Below are 18,962 nucleotides of genomic sequence, written 5' to 3'. Positions count from 1 at the left end.
GTATGTTTAGAAAAATTGAGTGGCTCACAAACATCAGGTTTGCAAAGGCTTTGGGAGTGCAATGTGACAGAGCCGTTTCCTTCTAAAGACCTGATTAAAACGTTATATTGGCAGGGAGTGGCACGGCTGGATGCTCACAACACTAACAGGGGGTCTCTGTTGCTTGAATTTGCTCAATTCAAGTCAATTGATAACGTATGAACCATAGATTGACTGTATAACAAACGAGGTGGACAGGAGACTATACATCCAGTTCAAGCTAGGCTCTCTGCCCCTTCGGGTATTTACTGTGAACTGGGAAGAGCCATCCATGTGCTCTAAAATATGCCCAGCATGCATAATCCATAAGGAAAGCTTAGCTAATGTGCTGTTTGCATGCCCAGCCTATAAATGTGCTAGATCATCCCAGATTAGATCAGTCTCCCTAAAATAAGGCATATAACATTATCTAGTAGCCCTACAAATACTAAAGACCAACCCAAGCTTTCCTATGCAGGTGCTATTGCACAATGTCTGGGCAGGATGCGGTCTTTACGATGGAAAGCTTCGTCAACTTAAGCATACACTATTTAGCCAAACCCATGTTTCAAACCTTTTACAGAATTGTATATTTCATTGTGTTGCTTTAAATTGGATGGCTATCAGTCTATCAATTCTAGATAACGATATTTTGTAAAAATGACTTGTCATTACAATTATGTCAGCCACACTTGTAATCTCACATCTCATACTATTGGGATGGCAGAACTGTAGACAGTACTTTTGAAATGTATTATGAATTTTATTTATAAAAGGCTGTTTTATATTTTGATCATGAATTTTAGAAAAACACTAAGTGAGTTTTATTGACAGTTCAATTGAACGATTCTTTTTATGAGGTTTGAATAATTTTATTTGATTATCATTATTTTTCTTTGTTCCTTTTATGTGTTACAATGTATTGTACTCAACTTTTAGGCACACTTGCAGAGTAAAGTTATTGAATACTCATAAAAAAACACATTTGACAGCCTATGATCCAGCCGCTCTGTTCCTTCTGCCATGGTGGTGCTCAGAAAACTGAGAAGAGAGAGGCTCCTGTTGAAACTCTGTTGTCCGGCCTCGTGTCTGTTTGACCCAGTCACCACTGCCCCGTTCTCCACAGATTCCATGCTTTCCAGTCCTGCGAACAATCTGCTGTGTGACTTGTGTGTGAGTCCTGACACTCTAACGTTTACTGAACACCAGTTACATAATGGGTCACTTTCAGTCAGTTCAAGTCTCTCACGGTATAGAGAATGCTGTGATAGTTAAAGAAGTGCAACAATTAAAACAATCAAACAGATGTACCCTCCGAATTCTAGTATTATCATTAGTACAACTGAAATGTGCAAAGACACTTGCGGCCTCTTGTGCGCTTCATTAAAGCATTCCCAAAACTGCTAGCAAGAAACAACAGTTGGTAAATACCAATGACAAACCAGTGATTGATTGATTTAAGACATTATTATTGCTTCTTTCTGTGAGGCAGTTGGGCAGGAACAATTCCTACATAAAGTAGAATAAATTAGGGAGAATTGCAACAAAAAACATTTGCCAAAGACAAAAGGACATTTCACTAACACTCAACTTGTACAAAAGTAGAAAATTCCCTTGGAGAAAAAGCTCCGAACAAAATCTCGGAGAGCTGTCGATAGAACTACATGAGCATGTAAGGCTAGAACTTATCAAACCAAAGAATGGGAGATCATTACCTCTAGCCTTAGGGAGAATAATCAATTTGATATTATTGATGGAGATATATTGAATGCAATCCTAAGTGTTTCTCGGTTTAAGGTGCATAGTTCAAGAATCTGTTGGAAATATCATGAAGTTGACATCTAAGTCAAAATATTGTGCGGATGATCGCCTTCCAGGAAGAAAGAAACGTGGTCCTTGCCAAGGAATAACAATAATATGCTGATTTACTTCGCCACAAAAAAGGGGAACAAGTTACCACTATGTCATTTATGTGAACGTTCACTTGAGTTGTTAGTTGGGGTTATGAAAGACCAATTTGAGTGCTAAAGACGAAAATGACATGTGCAATAAGTATAATTTTGGGTTATGTGATTTCCGCTGAGACCTAGGAATAGATCAGAGGTTTCGTGCAAAGAACTGAATATGATGATGTTCAATAAACATCAAAGGTTTACCATATCAGGATTGACTTGATACTTGTCATTTCATTTTATTAAAATACATTCATTGGACTTTTTATAGATTTACTTAAAGTTTGGTGCAGCGAAAAGTTTTGAAAAAATTCTATTTACATCAAATCCCAAAATAAGGGAGAAATTCTCAAATCTAAAAGTTATATAGATCGAAGCATTGACAGCCAGACATGAGAAATGCCTTTACCAGAAGGGGATATTTTCTGGTGTGGGAAATGTGGTCATGGTTTTCTAACCCATAGACGAGACAAACCCTGTCATTCTGAGCCCACTATGATCTATGAACTGGGGGCCAGATGTAGATAGGTTTCCTTTTGCGAGTTGCAAATTGCGAGTCCCAGCGACTCGCAAAAGGAAATACAGAAAGGTGTCTCCGACACCTTCTGCGACTCGCATTGGGGTCGCAAAGACCCACCTCATGAATATTAATGAGGTGGGTCGCAGTTTGCGACCCCATAGCGAGTCTAGGCACTCACGGGGATGGTGGCCTGCTGGAGACAGCAGACCACCATGTCCGTGACTGCTTTTAAATAAAGCAGTTTTTTTTTTCTCCTTGCAGCCCGTTTTCCTTAAAGGAAAACGAGCTGCAAAAATAAAAAATACCGAAACCTTTTTGTTTCGGTTTTTCAGAGTAGGCAGTGGTCCATAGGACCACTGCCTGCTCTGAAAAAATATTTCTGTGAGCATTCACAAAGGGGAAGGGGTCCCATGGGGACCCCTTCCCTTTTACGAATGAGTTACCATCCACTTCAAGTGGATGGTAACTGCGAGTTGGTTTGCGACCGCTTTCGTGGTCCCAAAGCAAATCTACATTGCGATGCGGTCGCAAATAGGAAGGGAACACCCCTTCCTATTTGCGAGTCGGAATCACATTTTGCGAGTCGGTACCGACTCGCAAAATGTGATTCTGCATCGCGGGAGGCCTTTTGCGCCTCGCAAACAGCGTTTTTTGCCGTTTGCGAGTCGCAAAAGGCTTACTACATCTGGCCCTGCATGAGGAGACAGCAAAGCGGACAGTGCATAGCAGTTGCGCAGGTGGGTGTTCTGTGCCATGATCCTAGGTTCGGCTACAGTTATATAGTCAGAGAGGGCATAACATGCTGGAAACTACCCACCATAAAGAAGCATCTTTTTACTATGGCCACAATTCTGAGATTAAGTTGTGCATCAATGTCTAAAATGACACAAGCTTTTTCTGGCTAAAGGAGGGGGGTCGTATGTGAGGCGCACATGATTTTATGTAGATACATGATTTTCCACTACCTAGAAGTAATGTTCTCCGTGAGCTATATGGATGCTCTTGCCAGATATCACGACTCTTCCCATTTCACTATTCCTGTCTTTTCAAAGGGTACAACAGCATGCAGGAAGTAAAGTGCAGGTATTGTATTCTGGAGAATGGTAATCTAGGGGTGAAGATCGGACTGGCACAAAAATCACGACCTTTTTGGGTATTTTAAGAGTAGAAGCTGTCATGCAAGTGTGTTGTTTTATTTTTATTCGAGCAGATAATTAATACGGTAGGGGAGAGTCTTTGGGCTCAAGGGTGCAACCGAGCTGATGTCTCAGATGTGAGATGGCAACTGTCAAGCCCATGAATTATATGTTCAGTCCAATACTTTCTTTGGGCATAACCATTGATGTGAAAATTATTGATGCTCCTGACACTTAAACAGGAGGCTCTTTCTGTTTTCAGTTAGTGGGATTAGCAGCAAACTGCCTGGAAACGCACAAAACATGCTTCATACTACATGCCACATATAAGGATGATATTGTTATACACCAAGAAAGGATGTGTTAACTGTGAAGTTTACTTTTTGAATATTACTGTGCATTATTTCCCTTAAAGCACCTTGACTCCACTGCACACAATGGGTTAGACCGCGAATCCTTGGCGTGGTTTTCACTCTAACTTTTTGCATTCAGGCAGCCTCAATAACAACAGTGCACTCTGTATCGCACCCGCACAGCTCCTTGGAATTGATGCATCACCCTGAATGCGTGATGCAATATTCGATCCGGAACTTCGCATCACAAGCCCTCATCAACGGGGATCTTAATGACAACGCAGGCTCATGCACTGCAGCCTCACCACATCTTGGAACCGACACATCGCATCAGGTGCGAGACACATCATCCACACTGACCCTTGCAATGCTCCACAAACCAGGACTTAAAGTACTTTGTATAGTGGACATAACAGGGTTCCGTTAGCTGGCCCACGCTCCATCGTGGTCAGCCTGAATTTTTGACTTTTTCCTAATCAGGTGCAACCAGAAATCCACAGTATGCACTTTCATTGGAATTTTGTCATTTTGGTCTTGTTTTATTTATTAACAATTCCTCTATTTTTCAAATCTTATTGTGGGATCCTTTTTGTCTGATATTGTAACTTTGTTACTTTTAAACTTTTATACTTTTAAAGTGTTGAACAAATAATTTACACATAGCCTCTGAATTAAGCCTGACTGCTCTGTGACAAGCTACCAGAGCGTTGACCACAGGTTAATTTAGGGTTGGCTCGTGTCTCACCCTGACAATGAATGTGTGTACTGTTTGACCAGGGCTCACACCGCAGTCAACCTATAACCCAATTTTTTACACTGTGCATTCATATAGGTTTCTTAGCGCATTCACCAAGATGTGTCAGTCAGTCACGCAAATAAGCATGTAGAACAAATTACCTTTCACGTTTATGTTGATAACTTCAGGTATACGCCTTACAATCTCTTGCAGCTTCTCAGAGACCTCATTTAGTAGAGCTGGCTCTTGAAAACCAATCAGAAGTAGAGATTCTACTGTGAAGGTCTCCGCTTGTACAGTGGTGATTGGATGAACAGAAACATTGAAAGGCCGGAGTGCCCCAGTAATCTGAGAGACGAAAAAAATACTTTGTTAATGAAAAACGTACCTTACTGAATCTAGCAAGCTCCAGACACGTTCTCCAAAAAGCATGAAAACATACGTACATTTTTAAAATGCACCTGGTAGAATACAGCTGACAAATATATATTTTGCCAACTGTGGCCCTGGACTGGAAGCCAGGTCCTAAGGTGGGTAGCTAGTAGTTTTTTCTCACTGTGCATGTCTGTCATTTTATTCCTGCAAGCTTTCATGGGCATTCTATTTCTGTGCTCTACCTCTCTAGTGGATGTATTTCCTCAGTGACAGTCCATGGTGGAGAATAGAGGCGTACATGTAACATGTCAGGAACAATAATGAACGTGATAGGGATACCGTGCATACCGTCCAATTCCAGGGTGTAAACCCTCATACAAGATCAGAAGGGGTCAGGCGTGGAAAACAAGGAAGACACGGACATAGAAATGAATCTGAGAACTAACGTGATCCTTACCTCAGAATTAGGGGCTGGACTCTTTGGGCAGCGAGGGCAGCAGTGGTATATAAGACTCTTAAAGGCACTAGGTAGGTGCCTGTCAACCACCTTCTCTGGGTCTGGACCAGTCTATCACCGAGCTTTGTGTTGCAGCATGTTATGTTTTTCTTCCATTAACCACTGACCCTCCTCATCAATCACGCCCTCGAGTCCCTCCTATTTCTGAACTTTGAGCTTACCATCTTGACAGCAGTGTCATTGGTTCTAGGACCAGGGCTAGTTACATCACCTCCCAGTAAGTGAGTGGTGGCGGAAGGGCATTTCTACTTTTGAGGTGTTTTGCAAACTCTTTCATCAAAATAGTTCTAACAGTCATTGTCGTGTCTTTTCTGTCAAGATTACCAAGCAGTGGGTCTGTGATGATCCACGACTGGTGTTGGCGCTATTCTGGACCAGTGTCTTCGGTGTCTTCCCCCATTTTCCCTGGGTCCCTAGTCAATGTATTATTATTGACTACCTCGTATGGAATAGATGGACAATAGGGGCAGTCACCTATATCCTTTGCCTTTTAGGATTTAATCCTAAAACAAAATCGTGACAGTAATGTCGTTTATGCCTAGCGTGGAATTATCCCAATTATTGGAATTTTCATCACAAGTCATCAATGCCAGGTACAAAGAACTCCCTGCGTAACTTGACTGATCTCAAAAGGTGTAACTTCAAGAACACCAGGTTTTTGTAGAAACTCTTGGCTTGATCCATCTCTAGCATGCTGCTCATGCTGTGTTCCTCTGCATTTCTTAGGAGACTGTGCACCCTTTTCTGTGTTATTTTCCACACAGCTATTATTTTGTATACAAATAGAATTTCATCAGTTATGATTAACTGGATCACCAAAAAGCCCCACAATGTACAGCTCATGACAATGCAAAGACGTTGTAAATTAAAATGTATGACGTCACAGGTGATTTCAAATATGGCAGTACTAATGCCATAGTCGATGGAATCAAGCATGAAGCATAACATTGTACAATATCGTACCTTTGCTGCATCCGATGGCGTAGTCTAGACAGAACCCTGAGTAGTTTAATTTCAATTGCATATGCTTCCAAAAGAATCTCATTGTGCGATTGCCAAGGTAGACCTCTTGGCTTTGACAATGCTTGTTGTTAATGCAGTGCAAGGCCTCGCTCTGTGCTGGGCACCGCCATTGTGGGTGTATACCAGTACAATCTATTTATGTTTAATACTTCTGTAATGCAGCCAGAGTCAAGAATTTGTAAGCTGTTTTTTCCTTTTTTGTGCTGTTTTGATGCTTTTTGGCACTACGTTCCAGAAAGCATCCTTCTGCAACAGGTGTTAGTTACTGCCAGGGTAGGCCTTGTGGTTTCTCGAAAATGCTTCGTTTTGTTCAAGAAGATCGATATCAGCAGGTTCAGACTGTTTTATTGCTGTTTACTTTTTAGGGGCGAGCGCAAAGTGCTCCGTCCCCTGTAGCAATCTCTCTTTGGGCTTCCAACCACGCCCATGTCACATCAGTCACTTTCATTGGTTCGTGGGCTTGCCTTTTAAAATCCACTTGCTTTCATTTGTGAAAGGCATGCATACATCATGCCTTTTCCAGTTTTTAGCCCACCTACACAGCACTGGTAAACTACGGAAAACATACAAGGCTCGATGTTTTCAGCATGGTTTCCGGACTACTTTATCTGTTTTCTTTTCCACTCAGCGCGATCGCTCTGGGGTTTACATAGCGCGATCACACTCGGTTTTTCCCTTTTCAATTTCAGCACGATCGTGATGCGTTTTACATAGTGCGAGTGTGCTGCATTTTTTTCTTTTAATTTGTGTGGCAAGAAAAGTCCGGTTACAACGGTAATAGCTCTAACTTGAGCAAATGCGAGACCTGTCGCATTGAAAATGCTTGTTATATATAGTTGTGTTCATAGTTACACGTTCAGGGGTGGAAGTTGCTAATACATTTATTCAATGCAGTCTCTTTAATTCCATTATCTTATGATTGTAGTGAAGTCAAACTTTTTCAATGTACTCTTAAGCACCACTATTCAGTGCCATGCTGCTCCTCTCGGATCTTCCATTAGGTAAGAGCACATTTCACCCATTTGCAGTGGTGCACACTCACCAACAACCTCAGGGGCTTGTAGGTCAGGTGGGGCACACCTGCCAAGACTTCCCATCCCACAGTAGGCTGAGGTGCTATTCTTTCCTCCGTCTCTCTCCAGTACTCAGTGGTGGGTGGAGACACGTCACTAGCAGTCACATACGTACCATGGAGTGCAAAAGGCGCGCGTGATTCATAAACTGGGGGTCCAGCCTTCTCAGTTCTACGAACTCCATTTTCACATCCACCGTGGCGTTGTACCAGTATTGTGTCTTGTTATTTACTGGAGCTACAAAGGAAACAGGAAACGGATATTAGTGGACCTAGATAGTTGTCTTGATACATGTGGCTGGTGTGGCTTCTTCAATGTGGAAAAACGAATCAGAGTGTTCAGGACGAACATTACAAAGTGACAATAGAAAACATGTATAATGGTCGTTTTTTTTTAAGCAAAGCATAACAAGAGATGGCTGATCTTAAATAAATGCATAGATGTTTGTCTATATAATGTAAGTGTGCATAAAGTCCCAAAAATGGCCCAAGAAGGTCAGTATCACAGGATAATGCTAAAGGAAATACAACTGGCATATAAAGTCAAAAAGCATAGGAGAGAAACCTATACCCTTTGATGATTCGATGGCAGAGACAGTGCTACATAAGTGGAAAGAGAAAGTTTCTTTTTAAAGAGCAAATACAAGGGAAACCGACCATACTGTAGGCATGCACCGGCGATAATCCAGCTGCGCCTTCACACTATTTTGCATTACAAGGACTCCATTCAACTTTCCCCACCTCCCAGAATCCCTGTCACAAGAGATTCTTATCTCAGGAGGCAAGAGCATGTTATGGAGCAAGACCCTGAAGGTGGGCATGTCTCTTTTTCACAGATAAAAGACGCTTTATGAACCATTTTCTGGCTATGCCCCATTTTAAATTAAAATGCTTCCATCCAGAGCTCAGAGAAGCTCATTGCTGGAAGTGGAGTTTCTGGTTGTTGGGATGTTTACGCTGTACAAGCAGGAACCCAATCCTAGTCCGATACACAGATACACACTTTAACCCCTTGGCTGCCATGCCTTTTCCCCCTTAGGTGCCAGGCCTTTTTTTTTTACTATTTGGGGCAGTTCGCACTTAGGCCCTCATAACCTTTTGTCCACATAAGCCACCCACGCCAAATTTGTGTTTTTTTTCCCAACATCCTACGGATTCTAGAGGTACCCAGAGTTGTGGGATCCCCTTGGAGGAGACCAAGAAATTAGCCAAAATACAGCAAATATTGTGTTTTTTTCCCCTGAAAATGGCATCAACAGTGGGTTTGTGGTGCTAAAATCATCATCTTCCCAGCTTTCAGGAACAGGCATACTTGAATCAGAAAACCACATTTTTCAACATAATTTTGGCATTTTACTGGGACATACCCTATTTTTACTATTATTTGTGCTTTTAGCCTCCTTCCAGTTAGTGACAGAAATGGGTGTGAAACCAATGCTGGATCCCGGACAGCTAAACATTTCTGAAAAGTAGACAAAATTCTGAATTAAGCAAGGGGTCATTTATGTAGGTCCTACAAGGTTTACCTACAGAAAATAACAGCTGAAATAAAAAAATATTGAAATTGAGGTGAAAAAAGTGCAATTTTTCTCCACATTTCACTCTATAGCTTTTTCCTGCGATGTCAGATTTTCAAAAGCAATATGCCGTTATGTCTGCTGCACTCTTCTGGTTGGGGGGATATATAGGGCTTGTAGGTTTATCAAGAACCCTGGGTACCCAGAGACAATAAATGGGCTGCACCTTGCAATGGGTTTTCATTGTATACCGGGTATACAGCAATTCATTTGGTGAAATACAAAGAGTGAAAAATAGGTATCAAGGAAACCTTTGTGTTTCCAAAATGGGCACAAGATAAGGTGTTGGGAAGCAGTGGTTATTTGCACATCTCTGAATTCCGGGGTCCCCATTCTAGCATGTGAATTACAGAGCATTTCTCAAATAGAAGTCTTTTTTACACACTGTCTTACATTTGGAAGGAAAAAAAAGTAGAGAAAGACAAAGGGCAATAACACTTGTTCTGCTATTCTGTGTTCCCCAAGTCTCCCGATAAAAATGGAACCTCACTTGTCTGGGTAGGCCTAGTGCCCGCGACAGGAAATGCAACATGGAAAAATCAGGACATGCCTAGCAGTGGATTTTGGTCTCTAGGTCAGCCGGCACCTAGGGAAAACCTAACAAACCTGTGCATTTTTTAAAACTAGACACCCCTAGGGAAATCCAAGATGGGGTGACTTGTGGGGCTCTCACCAGGTTCTGGTACCCAGAATCCTTTGCAAACCTCAAAATTTGGCACAAAAACACGTTTTCTTCTAGTTTCGGTGCTGCAAAGTTCTGGATTCTGAGGGCAGCCACAAACTTCCATCTACCCAGCATTCCCCCAGGTCTCCAGATACAAATGGTACCTCACTTGTGTGGGTAGGCCTAGTGCCCACGACAGGAAATGCCCCAAAACACTATTTGGGCACATCAAAATTATCACATACAAAACTACCTGTTTTTGTTGAGGGGGGGTAGGCACCTGCGTTTTTGGTCCTGGGATCAGCAGCCATCCAGAGAAAGCTACCAAACCCAGACATTTCTGAAAACTAGACACCCGAGGGAGTTCAGGGAGGTGTGACTTGCTTGGATCCCCCAGTGTTTTCTTACCCAGAATCCTCAGTAAACCTCAAATTTAGCTAAAAAAATCAAATTTTTCCCACATTTTTGTGTGGGATCACCTCACCAGCACAAATTTCCCACCACCCAACGTTTCCCTCAGTCTCCTGGTAAAAATGATACCTCACTTGTGAAAGTGGGTCAAGTTCCCGTGAAAGGGAAGAGCCAAAAACATGTAAAAAATGCGGGGAACCCAAAGCGGGTCCAAAAGGGCAGTGTGTAAAAAATTGATTTTAGGCTGTCAGGTGGGGTGTCGGTGGGACAATGCTGGGTGGTAGGAATTTTGTGGATTCCTGCAGATTCCGGAAAGTTCCATCACAAAAATGTAGGAAAAATGTGTGATTTTAAGCAAAGCTGGAGGTTTGCAGGGCATTGTGGGTAAGAAAATGGTGTCAGGTGCATGTGAAGCACACCACCCTGGACTCAACCAGATGTTTAGTTTTTGGATATGTCTAGGCCTCATAGATTTTTCTACATGGCAGCGTCCCAAAGTCCAAAAAGTGCAGCCCTCACCATTCCAAGTGGGACCATTTAGAGAATTAGACTTGCTCTCATGGCCCAAGTGTAAAACCATAACCCAAAATAATCAAGAGTCCTCTTGCCTGCCGTGGGATAAGATGTTTTAGTGTGCGTGGTGGAGCTGGAAGACTGTTACCCCCTTCAGTTGGGGTGGGGGAATAACCATGCCCATACTGGTTGGTAGCCATCACCCCACTATTTATTTATTTTTTAATTCCCTGGCTTCTAGTATGTTTTCTGGCCCCCGGGGAGTGGATTGGGGGTAACTGCCCCATCTGCCCACCGGTGGGCAGAACAACTTTGCCCCCATTTATTTGGGGTGGGGGTATGGCCATACCCCACCCTCTTTTTTGAAAGAAAAAAAATCTTCCCTGGTCTCTGGTGGGCTTTCTGACCCCATGGGGGCAGATGGGCCTTATAAATATAGGCCGATCTGCCCCCAAGGGGGGAAGAAATTGCCAACAGTAATGTGCCCCCATGGGGAGCAACCCTGGCCCCCCAAACAAAACACACATACACACATACATCAATTCCTGGTGCCTAAGTGGTTTCTGCGCCCTCCCCCTGGGGGCACATGGGCCTTATAGAAATAGGCTGATCTGCCCCCCAGGGGGGCAGAAATGGCCTAAAATAAATTTGCCCCCGAAGGGCGCAACCCTTGCCTAAGGGGTCACTCCCCATGCATGAAACTGACGTAAAAAAAATCCCTGGTGTCTAGTGGTTTCTGCCCCCCTGAGGGGCAGATTGGCCTAAAATAAACAGGCCAATCCGCCCCCAAGTTGGGCAGGTATGGCCTAAAATAAAATTGTCCCCCAGGAGAGCGACCCTTGCCTAAGGGGTCGCTTCCCACATAAAAAACAAAACAAAAAAGAAATGATCCCTGGTGTCTAGTGGGTTCTGTCCCCCCGGGGGCAGATCGGCCTAATTAAAATAGGCTGATCTGCCCCCAGGGGGGACAGAAAAGGCCTCATAATTAATTGCCCCACTGGGGAGTGGCCCTTGCCAAAGGGGCCACCCCTCTTATGTCTAAACACACATAATAAAAAACAAAATCCATGGTGCCTAGTGGGCATATATGCAGTCCGATTGCTTCACAATCAGGCTGCAGAAATGCTTACAGAGACATGAAAGGAAATGAAAGGCCTTTCCTATTCTTCCATGCCTCTGCCTGCCCCCACCTCCCTGTCGGAAGAGGAATGCTTTGCATTTCTCTTCTGGGTCGCTTCCAGTGCGATGGAAGGTGACCTCTTATGAGATCAGCGCACGATTTGCACATTGACGTCATCAGATGTCACTTGGGGGGGTGGTGGGGGTCGGGGCAGAAGGGGAAGCAATTTCCTTTCCATCCCCGATGTGGGGTGTGGGTAGAAGGCCCATGAGGGGAGCGCTAGTGCCAGCGTCAGCGTCCTGCAACCCGTGGGCCAGGTGCAGGACGAGCTGGTCTCGTCCTTGGCACATTGGAACCCATGGCCGAGGACGAGACCAGCTCAAACCGGGCACCCTGGGGGTTAAATTAAACTGTGCTCACCCTCTGGTAGCTTGGGATAAAGCAGGTAGGCTTAAGAGGCAATGTGTAAAGTATTTGTGCAACACACACAGTAACACAGAGAATGCAGCACAAAAAGACTCCACACAGGTTTATAAAAATACGTATTGTATTACCAGCAAAAATGAGACCAAAACTATATAAATCTGATTAATACTTCTCAAGTGATTACACTCAATGCACAAGAGACTCACAGTGCAAAAATATGCAGTTGCTACTATGTTTTTCACAGTAGTGCAAAATGTGGGTTTCAAAGTGCTCTTGACCCCAAAAGGGGATAGCTCAATGCACACGCACACCCATTGATGGGTATGTATGGGTCCGACAGAACCAGCACGTGCAGAAAAGCAAGTGGCCTGCAAGTGCGCAGGCAAGCATATAGACCTCTCACTCAAGGTTGGAATCTCAGTACTTTTCTTAAGCCACGTGTTCCTTTGGTTGATGTTGGTGCACAGTGTCGGAGCTGCACACAGGGCAATCGGCGCTGACATGCTGACTGTCATCATCAAGGCAACTTGGTGGGGCCACACAGCAAAGGCTTCTCTTAGCGCTGCGCCATAGGAGGTAAAAGACGCAGGAAGCATTACCTCAACGATGCAGTCAATCTTTCAGTCACGCTGGTTTGGAGCATGGTTGTCAACGCTCGGTCCCAGTGAAGCACTAAGAGTTGAGATGCACAAGCTGGCGAACTGGCTCAGGAGAGATGTAGATGCAGGATTATGCCAGACTCCTCGTAGAGCAGAGTCCCGCTGCAGTAATTCAAAGTCTTTGATGGCCCCTGAGACATCAGGGAACAGGGGGCAAGCCAATAAGTCCTTGGGGAACACTTAAAAGTAAAGCACAGCCCAAAATGTAGCAGGCAGCAGGTCAACCCACAAAAGCAGGTCGCACAGTATCAATCCTTCTGCAGCACAGCACCAAGCAAGCAGCAGGTCAATGCAGCAAAGCAGCTAGCAAAGTGGCATGCCCTCATGAGAGAACAGCTGCCCTTCTGTCAATGTGCAGATGTAGAGCCAGAAATGTCTGGTTACAGGTCCAAAAATTGACTCATTTGGTAGGGTCAAGGACCTAATACCTATACCCAAAAGTGCCTTTGATGTAGAGGATGACTTCCAAGTGCACAAGGACCCCTTTCAACACAGCCTTCCAGGCTATCTGTGGGGGGTAATCAGTCCTTTGTGTGGCGTCAACCCACTACTCTTTGAAGTGTAAGTGTGAGACCCTCCCATCCTTTCTACCCAGAAAGACCTATCAGTATGCCGATGAATGCAGATGCGGTTGAATGTCCTGTGTTGTGGTTGTCTGGTGGGAATGCACAAATGTAGATGTCTCCCAGCTCAGACATGGATTGGAGACAGACTGTCAGGCACATAGAGCAGTAAGAGCAGAGAGATCCCCACTTTCTAAAAGTGGCATTTCTAAAATATTCATGTGAAATCTGACTTTACCAGTAAAGAGGATCTATTATTACCATTCCAACTATATGAAACGTGGTAATTACTGCTTTCTGATCAGGAATTACTGCTTAAAAGTACATTAATGAACTCCCAATCCCTGCTTATGAGAAGAATAAGCCTCACAGTACTGAAAAACAAATGTAGGTGTTTTCACAACCAGGGCATGCAAAATTTAAAATTACATGTCCTAACTTTTACTTACATAGCACCCTGCCCTATGGGCTACCCAAGGCCTACATTAGGAGTGACATATGGAATAAAAGGGTAGTTTAAAGCTTTGTAAGAGGTTTTAAATGCCGAGTTGAAGTGGCAGTGAAACTGCACACACAAGCCTTGCACACACATGCCTTGCAGTGGCAGGTCTGAGACATGTTTCCAGGGCTACTTAAGTGGGTGGCACAATCAGTGCTGCAGACCCACGAGTAGCATTTAATTTACAGGTCCTAGGTATATGGTATACCATTTTACAATGGACTTAAAACTAAATCAGATATGGCAGTTGTGGATACACCAATGTTCCCATGTCTACGGGAGAAGCACATACACTTTAGCACTGGTTAGCAGTGGTAACTTTCTCAGAGTCCTAAGGCCAACAAAAAGATACAGCAAAAAAAGGGAGGGCAAAAGGCAAAATGTTTGGGGTGACCCTGCAGAAAGGGCCATACCAAGACAACATGCTCTGTTCGACCATGTCTTGGCAATGATTTACTATGTAAAATGTAAGCATGGAACTAATATCGTAAAGTGATGTGAGGCCCACCCAGGACTGGTAGGCAGAGTTATGCACCCTGTCCAATCAGGAACCACACCACCTTAAGTTAATCTGTGCTCACCCCCTGGTAGCCTGGCACAAAGCAGCCAGGCTTAATTTAAGAGGCAATGTGTAAACAATATGTGCAACACTTCAAACAGTAAAACAGTGAACACACCACACAAAAAGATACCAAACCTGGTTATACAAATAGAGCTTAATTTCATGAACAAAACAAGACCAAAAAGACACATATTCAATTAGTAGAACTCGATATATGAACTTTAAAGAATAAACTGAAATGTAGTGCCTAAAAGCAGAAAACGCCAACTCGGGTAATCTGGTCGTGCTGGCCCTGGTCAAATCTGAAAAGTCTCTGAAAAGTCAGGCCAACTGCTATGGTGAGTGGGTCAGATGCAGGAACCAGGGTTGGTCTGCTAAAACAGTACCGTGGTGCAGAGTAGTGTCGACATCGAGAACAAGATGCAAGCAGCAAGGGAGCTGATGTGTTAACGTTAATTCCATGGATGTATGTGATGCGTTGGCTCTGAGACGTACAAAGTAGGGGATGCATCAGGAAGGAAGGCAATGCGCCATGCAGTTGGAGGTGTAATGTTCCCGATCCTGGCAGCAATGTGCTGGCATTGACGACAATTCCGTGTCCCCGATTTACGCAGCAGCAGCAATGCATCAGCATCGATGGAGATGCGCCAGTTCTGAGTGGTGCAAATGCACCGATGCGTGGATTTTGGGCTGAAGCAGCACTTTACATCCACTTCCAAGGGCCCAGGACTGAATTGGCACCACTTGCAGGGCAAAACTCACAGATGGTAGAGTCCAGGTGCTGTAGGTGATGATTTGGAAGTCTTTTGTGTCCCTGAGACTTCAGAAGAACAGGAGGTAAGCCATCAAGCCCTTGGAGTCACTCTGGTTCTGGGTTCAAGTGATGTGGGTCCAGCCCTTCTCACCCAGGCAAGGAGGGCAGCACAGTAAGAAAGCAGTTCTTCCAGAGTAGCAGTCCAACAGAGTAGCAGTCCTTGTAATAGCACAGCAGTCCTTCTTCCTGGCAAAGTATCCAGAAGTCCAGAAATATACTGTGTTGGTAGTGTCAGAAGTCCAGTTCTTATATCCAGTGGTGCTTTTGAGGTGGGGAGACTTCAAAGTAGGGCTTTGAAGTGTACAGAGGTACCCCCTTCCTGCCCTGGCTCCGGACTCTGCAATCCTTTGTGTGGGGACAGGACACAGCCTTTGTAGTTGCAGGTGTGAGCCTGTGGCCAACTCCTCCCTCCCATCCTGCCCAGGACGGCCCATCAGGATGTTGATGTCCAATCAGTTATAGCTAAACTCCTGCTGCATGTAGCTGTCTAGAGGGAATGCACAAGCTCAGTTGTCGCCCCATCCCAGACGTGTAGTGGAGACAGGCTACAGGTACACAGTTTTAAGAGCAGGAAAATGCCAACTTTCTAAAAGTGGCATTTTAAAAATTGTAACAATAAATCCGACTTTACCATTGAAGAGGATTTATCATTAAAATTCTATAGGTACTAAACATGACAAGTCTACCCCTTCCCAATCAGGAATTACAGCTTATTAAATGTGATAAGGAATCCCCAGTTTTATCCTATAAGAGGTGTAGGCCTTACAGCAATAAAAACACATTTGAGAGCTTTTCACTACCAAGACATATGAAACTAAAAAGTATATGCCCTGCCTTTTTATGTACACAGCACCTTGCCCTGTTGTCTACCTAGGGCCTACCTTAGGGGTGATGTATGAAATAAAAGCGGAGTTTATGACTTGATAAGGGGCTTTAAATACCAAGGCAACATGGCAGTGTGACACTGCATTCAGGCTGCAATATCAGGCCTCTGATATGTTTTAAAGTACTACTTAACTGGGTGGCACAAGCAGTGCTGCAGGCCCACTAGTAGAATTTAATTTAGAGGCTCTGGGCACATGTAGTGCACTTTTACTAGGGACTTATAAGACTTAGGAGTAAACTAAATATGCAAATTAGGTATATACCAATCAAACCATGTTTTGGGGTGAGAGCACCTCCATTTTAGCACTGGTCAGCAGTGGTAAAGTGGCCCGAGTACTAAGGCCAACAAAAAGAAATCAGCAAAAATGTGAGGAAAACAGGCAAAACGTTTTGGGGAAGACCTCCCTAAGGCTTTCAGGTCTAACATGTGTCCCCAGCTGAAAGTACGGAGAACTTCCCAACCTCCTGGGAGTTCTTATCATTAAGGCGGAAGAACCTAGAGTGACCCTGGTCTGTGTTCCACCATAAAGTCTATTCCCTATATGGCGATGGACCACCTCAACAATTTTGGATTCTCACCCCTCATTTCCATTAGTCCCCTGAGGATCCTTTGGTCTGTCTGAACCGGGAAGTGAGACCAAAGCAAGAATGGTCTCACCTTCTTCAGTGCCCAGACAAGAACAAAGGCTTCCCTTTCACTAGCACTTCACCCTTGTTCTCTGGGAAGTAACCTCCTAGAGATGAAAGCTGCACGTTGGCCCTGTCCTTTAGCTGCAACATTACTGCCTCTATGCCTTGCTCTGGTGCATCTCTCTGAACAATGAATTCCCTGGAAAAGTCAGGGGCCTTAAGCACATGGGCTTTGCATATGGCCTGTTGTAAGAAGTTAAATGCTTTCTGGCATGCCTCAGTCCAATCACATTTCTGGGCTGCTTCTTTGAAGTCAGCTCAGTCAAGGTGCAACATTGGTGCCATACCCCTTAACAAACCTCATGTATTATCCTGTGAGGCACAGGACAGCTCTCACCTCAGTTTGAGTTTTGGGGGCTCTCAGGCCATGATATTCTCTATCATGGCCCGGAGGGGCTATACCTTACCCCCACCCGCCAGGCGTCCCAAGACACCAACACCACAGACCTCTGCCCTATCTGGCACATGCTGACCTTCATAATCAGGCCTGCCTTCCGCTGAGCGTGAAGTACTTCCTGCAGGTGAAACAGGTGGTCCTTCCAGCTGCTACTTAAGACAGCTATGTCATCCAAGTAAGCAGCACTAAAGGCATCCATGCCAGCCACGACTTGGTTCACCAACCACTGGAAGGCGGAATGAGCATTCTGGAGCCCAAAGGGCATCACTTTAAATTGGTAGTGGCCCTCTGGACTGGTCCTAGGTTCCTTCAGTTAGGGCAATCTGCCAGGACGTTTATGTTTAAAATGAAAAAGTATCTTAAGTCCCATGCAACTAAATTCTAAACACAAAATTACAAATGTACACAATGAAAAGCAAATCTCTAATTCCTCCTGATCTAGAGATCTGTGTTAGAAGGTCTCTCACTGTTAAACAATGCACTTCCTATGGCGTTTGTCAAGGGGTTCACCATGTGAAACTCACGGGTATTCTATTTGTCATAGAGTTCACATGCAAAACACTATATATTGCATTTTTCAGAGAGTTCACAATTAAAAGTCTTCCTATTGTATTTGTCGGAGGGTGCAAAGTAAAACCTCTGCCTACTTTTCTTGCCACAGGGTTACAACATACAAAGCCCCTTCCTACAGTATTTGACACAGGGCCTAAGTTAATATTATCTCAGTGATGAGCAAGGAACTACTTTATAGGTTGATTAACACACCTGCTGCCCAATCAAATGCTCGTAAAGAAGATGATTAAGAAAGTGGCAGAGCCAAAGCCCTGGAGCCACCTTATTACTGTACTGGATTATAACTGAAAACCATGTACACACCGTTAGGAATGACCAACAGGGTAGTGTGGCAGAGCAGTTCAAGGTGTACTCAAACAGGTGATGTGGAGCAGAAATACAAAACTGTGGAGAGTACACATTAACACTTCATTAATTTATGCCCTACGAGAGTTTGGAAACCAGGCCTCTCCAGCTCTTCGTGTACTACAAATATGTGCAAGAAAGCCCCTTTCTATTAGTGGGCATACGTTCTATGTGAAAAATGTCTATCTGTTAGGAGCAATGGATTTATTCTGCAGATGGGTTTCAATAATTGCTTCTCAATCAAATTTCTGAAAAGAGGAAGATCAAAAAAGGGGTGGTTATACCTTCCCTTTTTTTTACTGCTTTTACATTATTTTCTTTTCTTATTACATGGAAATTTGTAAATGTTATCTCTATCTACACATACAGGACAGAGGTTTCTCATGACTACTAATTGGGATTCACTGTCAAATGTGTTGAGGACAGAGTTTTTAGAGATAACCAATGAAAGAGTGTCACTTATGTTTTACCTCCAGTAAGGTAAAACAAAAACTATCCACTAATGTCTAACATTATTAAAACGTACTAAATCCCTAATGAACTATATTTCATGATGTATTTA

At 43.8% G+C, this 18,962-nt stretch overlaps 1 protein-coding gene across 2 annotated transcripts in view; it reads right to left on the bottom strand.

The window, feature by feature from the left end:
- UMODL1 (uromodulin like 1) overlaps positions 1-18,962 on the bottom strand; it is a 499,986-nt gene that overhangs the window by 331,756 nt on the left and 149,268 nt on the right. For both annotated transcript variants that reach the window (XM_069202600.1, XM_069202601.1), the window contains exons 4-5: positions 7,819-7,940; positions 4,877-5,063 (exon numbers count right to left, since the gene is read on the bottom strand). In XM_069202600.1, the coding sequence (XP_069058701.1) occupies positions 4,877-5,063; positions 7,819-7,940 (309 nt within the window). The remainder of the gene's footprint in view (positions 1-4,876; positions 5,064-7,818; positions 7,941-18,962) is intronic.

Source organism: Pleurodeles waltl, chromosome 8 (assembly GCF_031143425.1).
Source record: "Pleurodeles waltl isolate 20211129_DDA chromosome 8, aPleWal1.hap1.20221129, whole genome shotgun sequence".
NCBI classification, from domain to species: domain Eukaryota; kingdom Metazoa; phylum Chordata; class Amphibia; order Caudata; family Salamandridae; genus Pleurodeles; species Pleurodeles waltl.
This window is presented reverse-complemented; position numbering and strand designations above follow the sequence as displayed.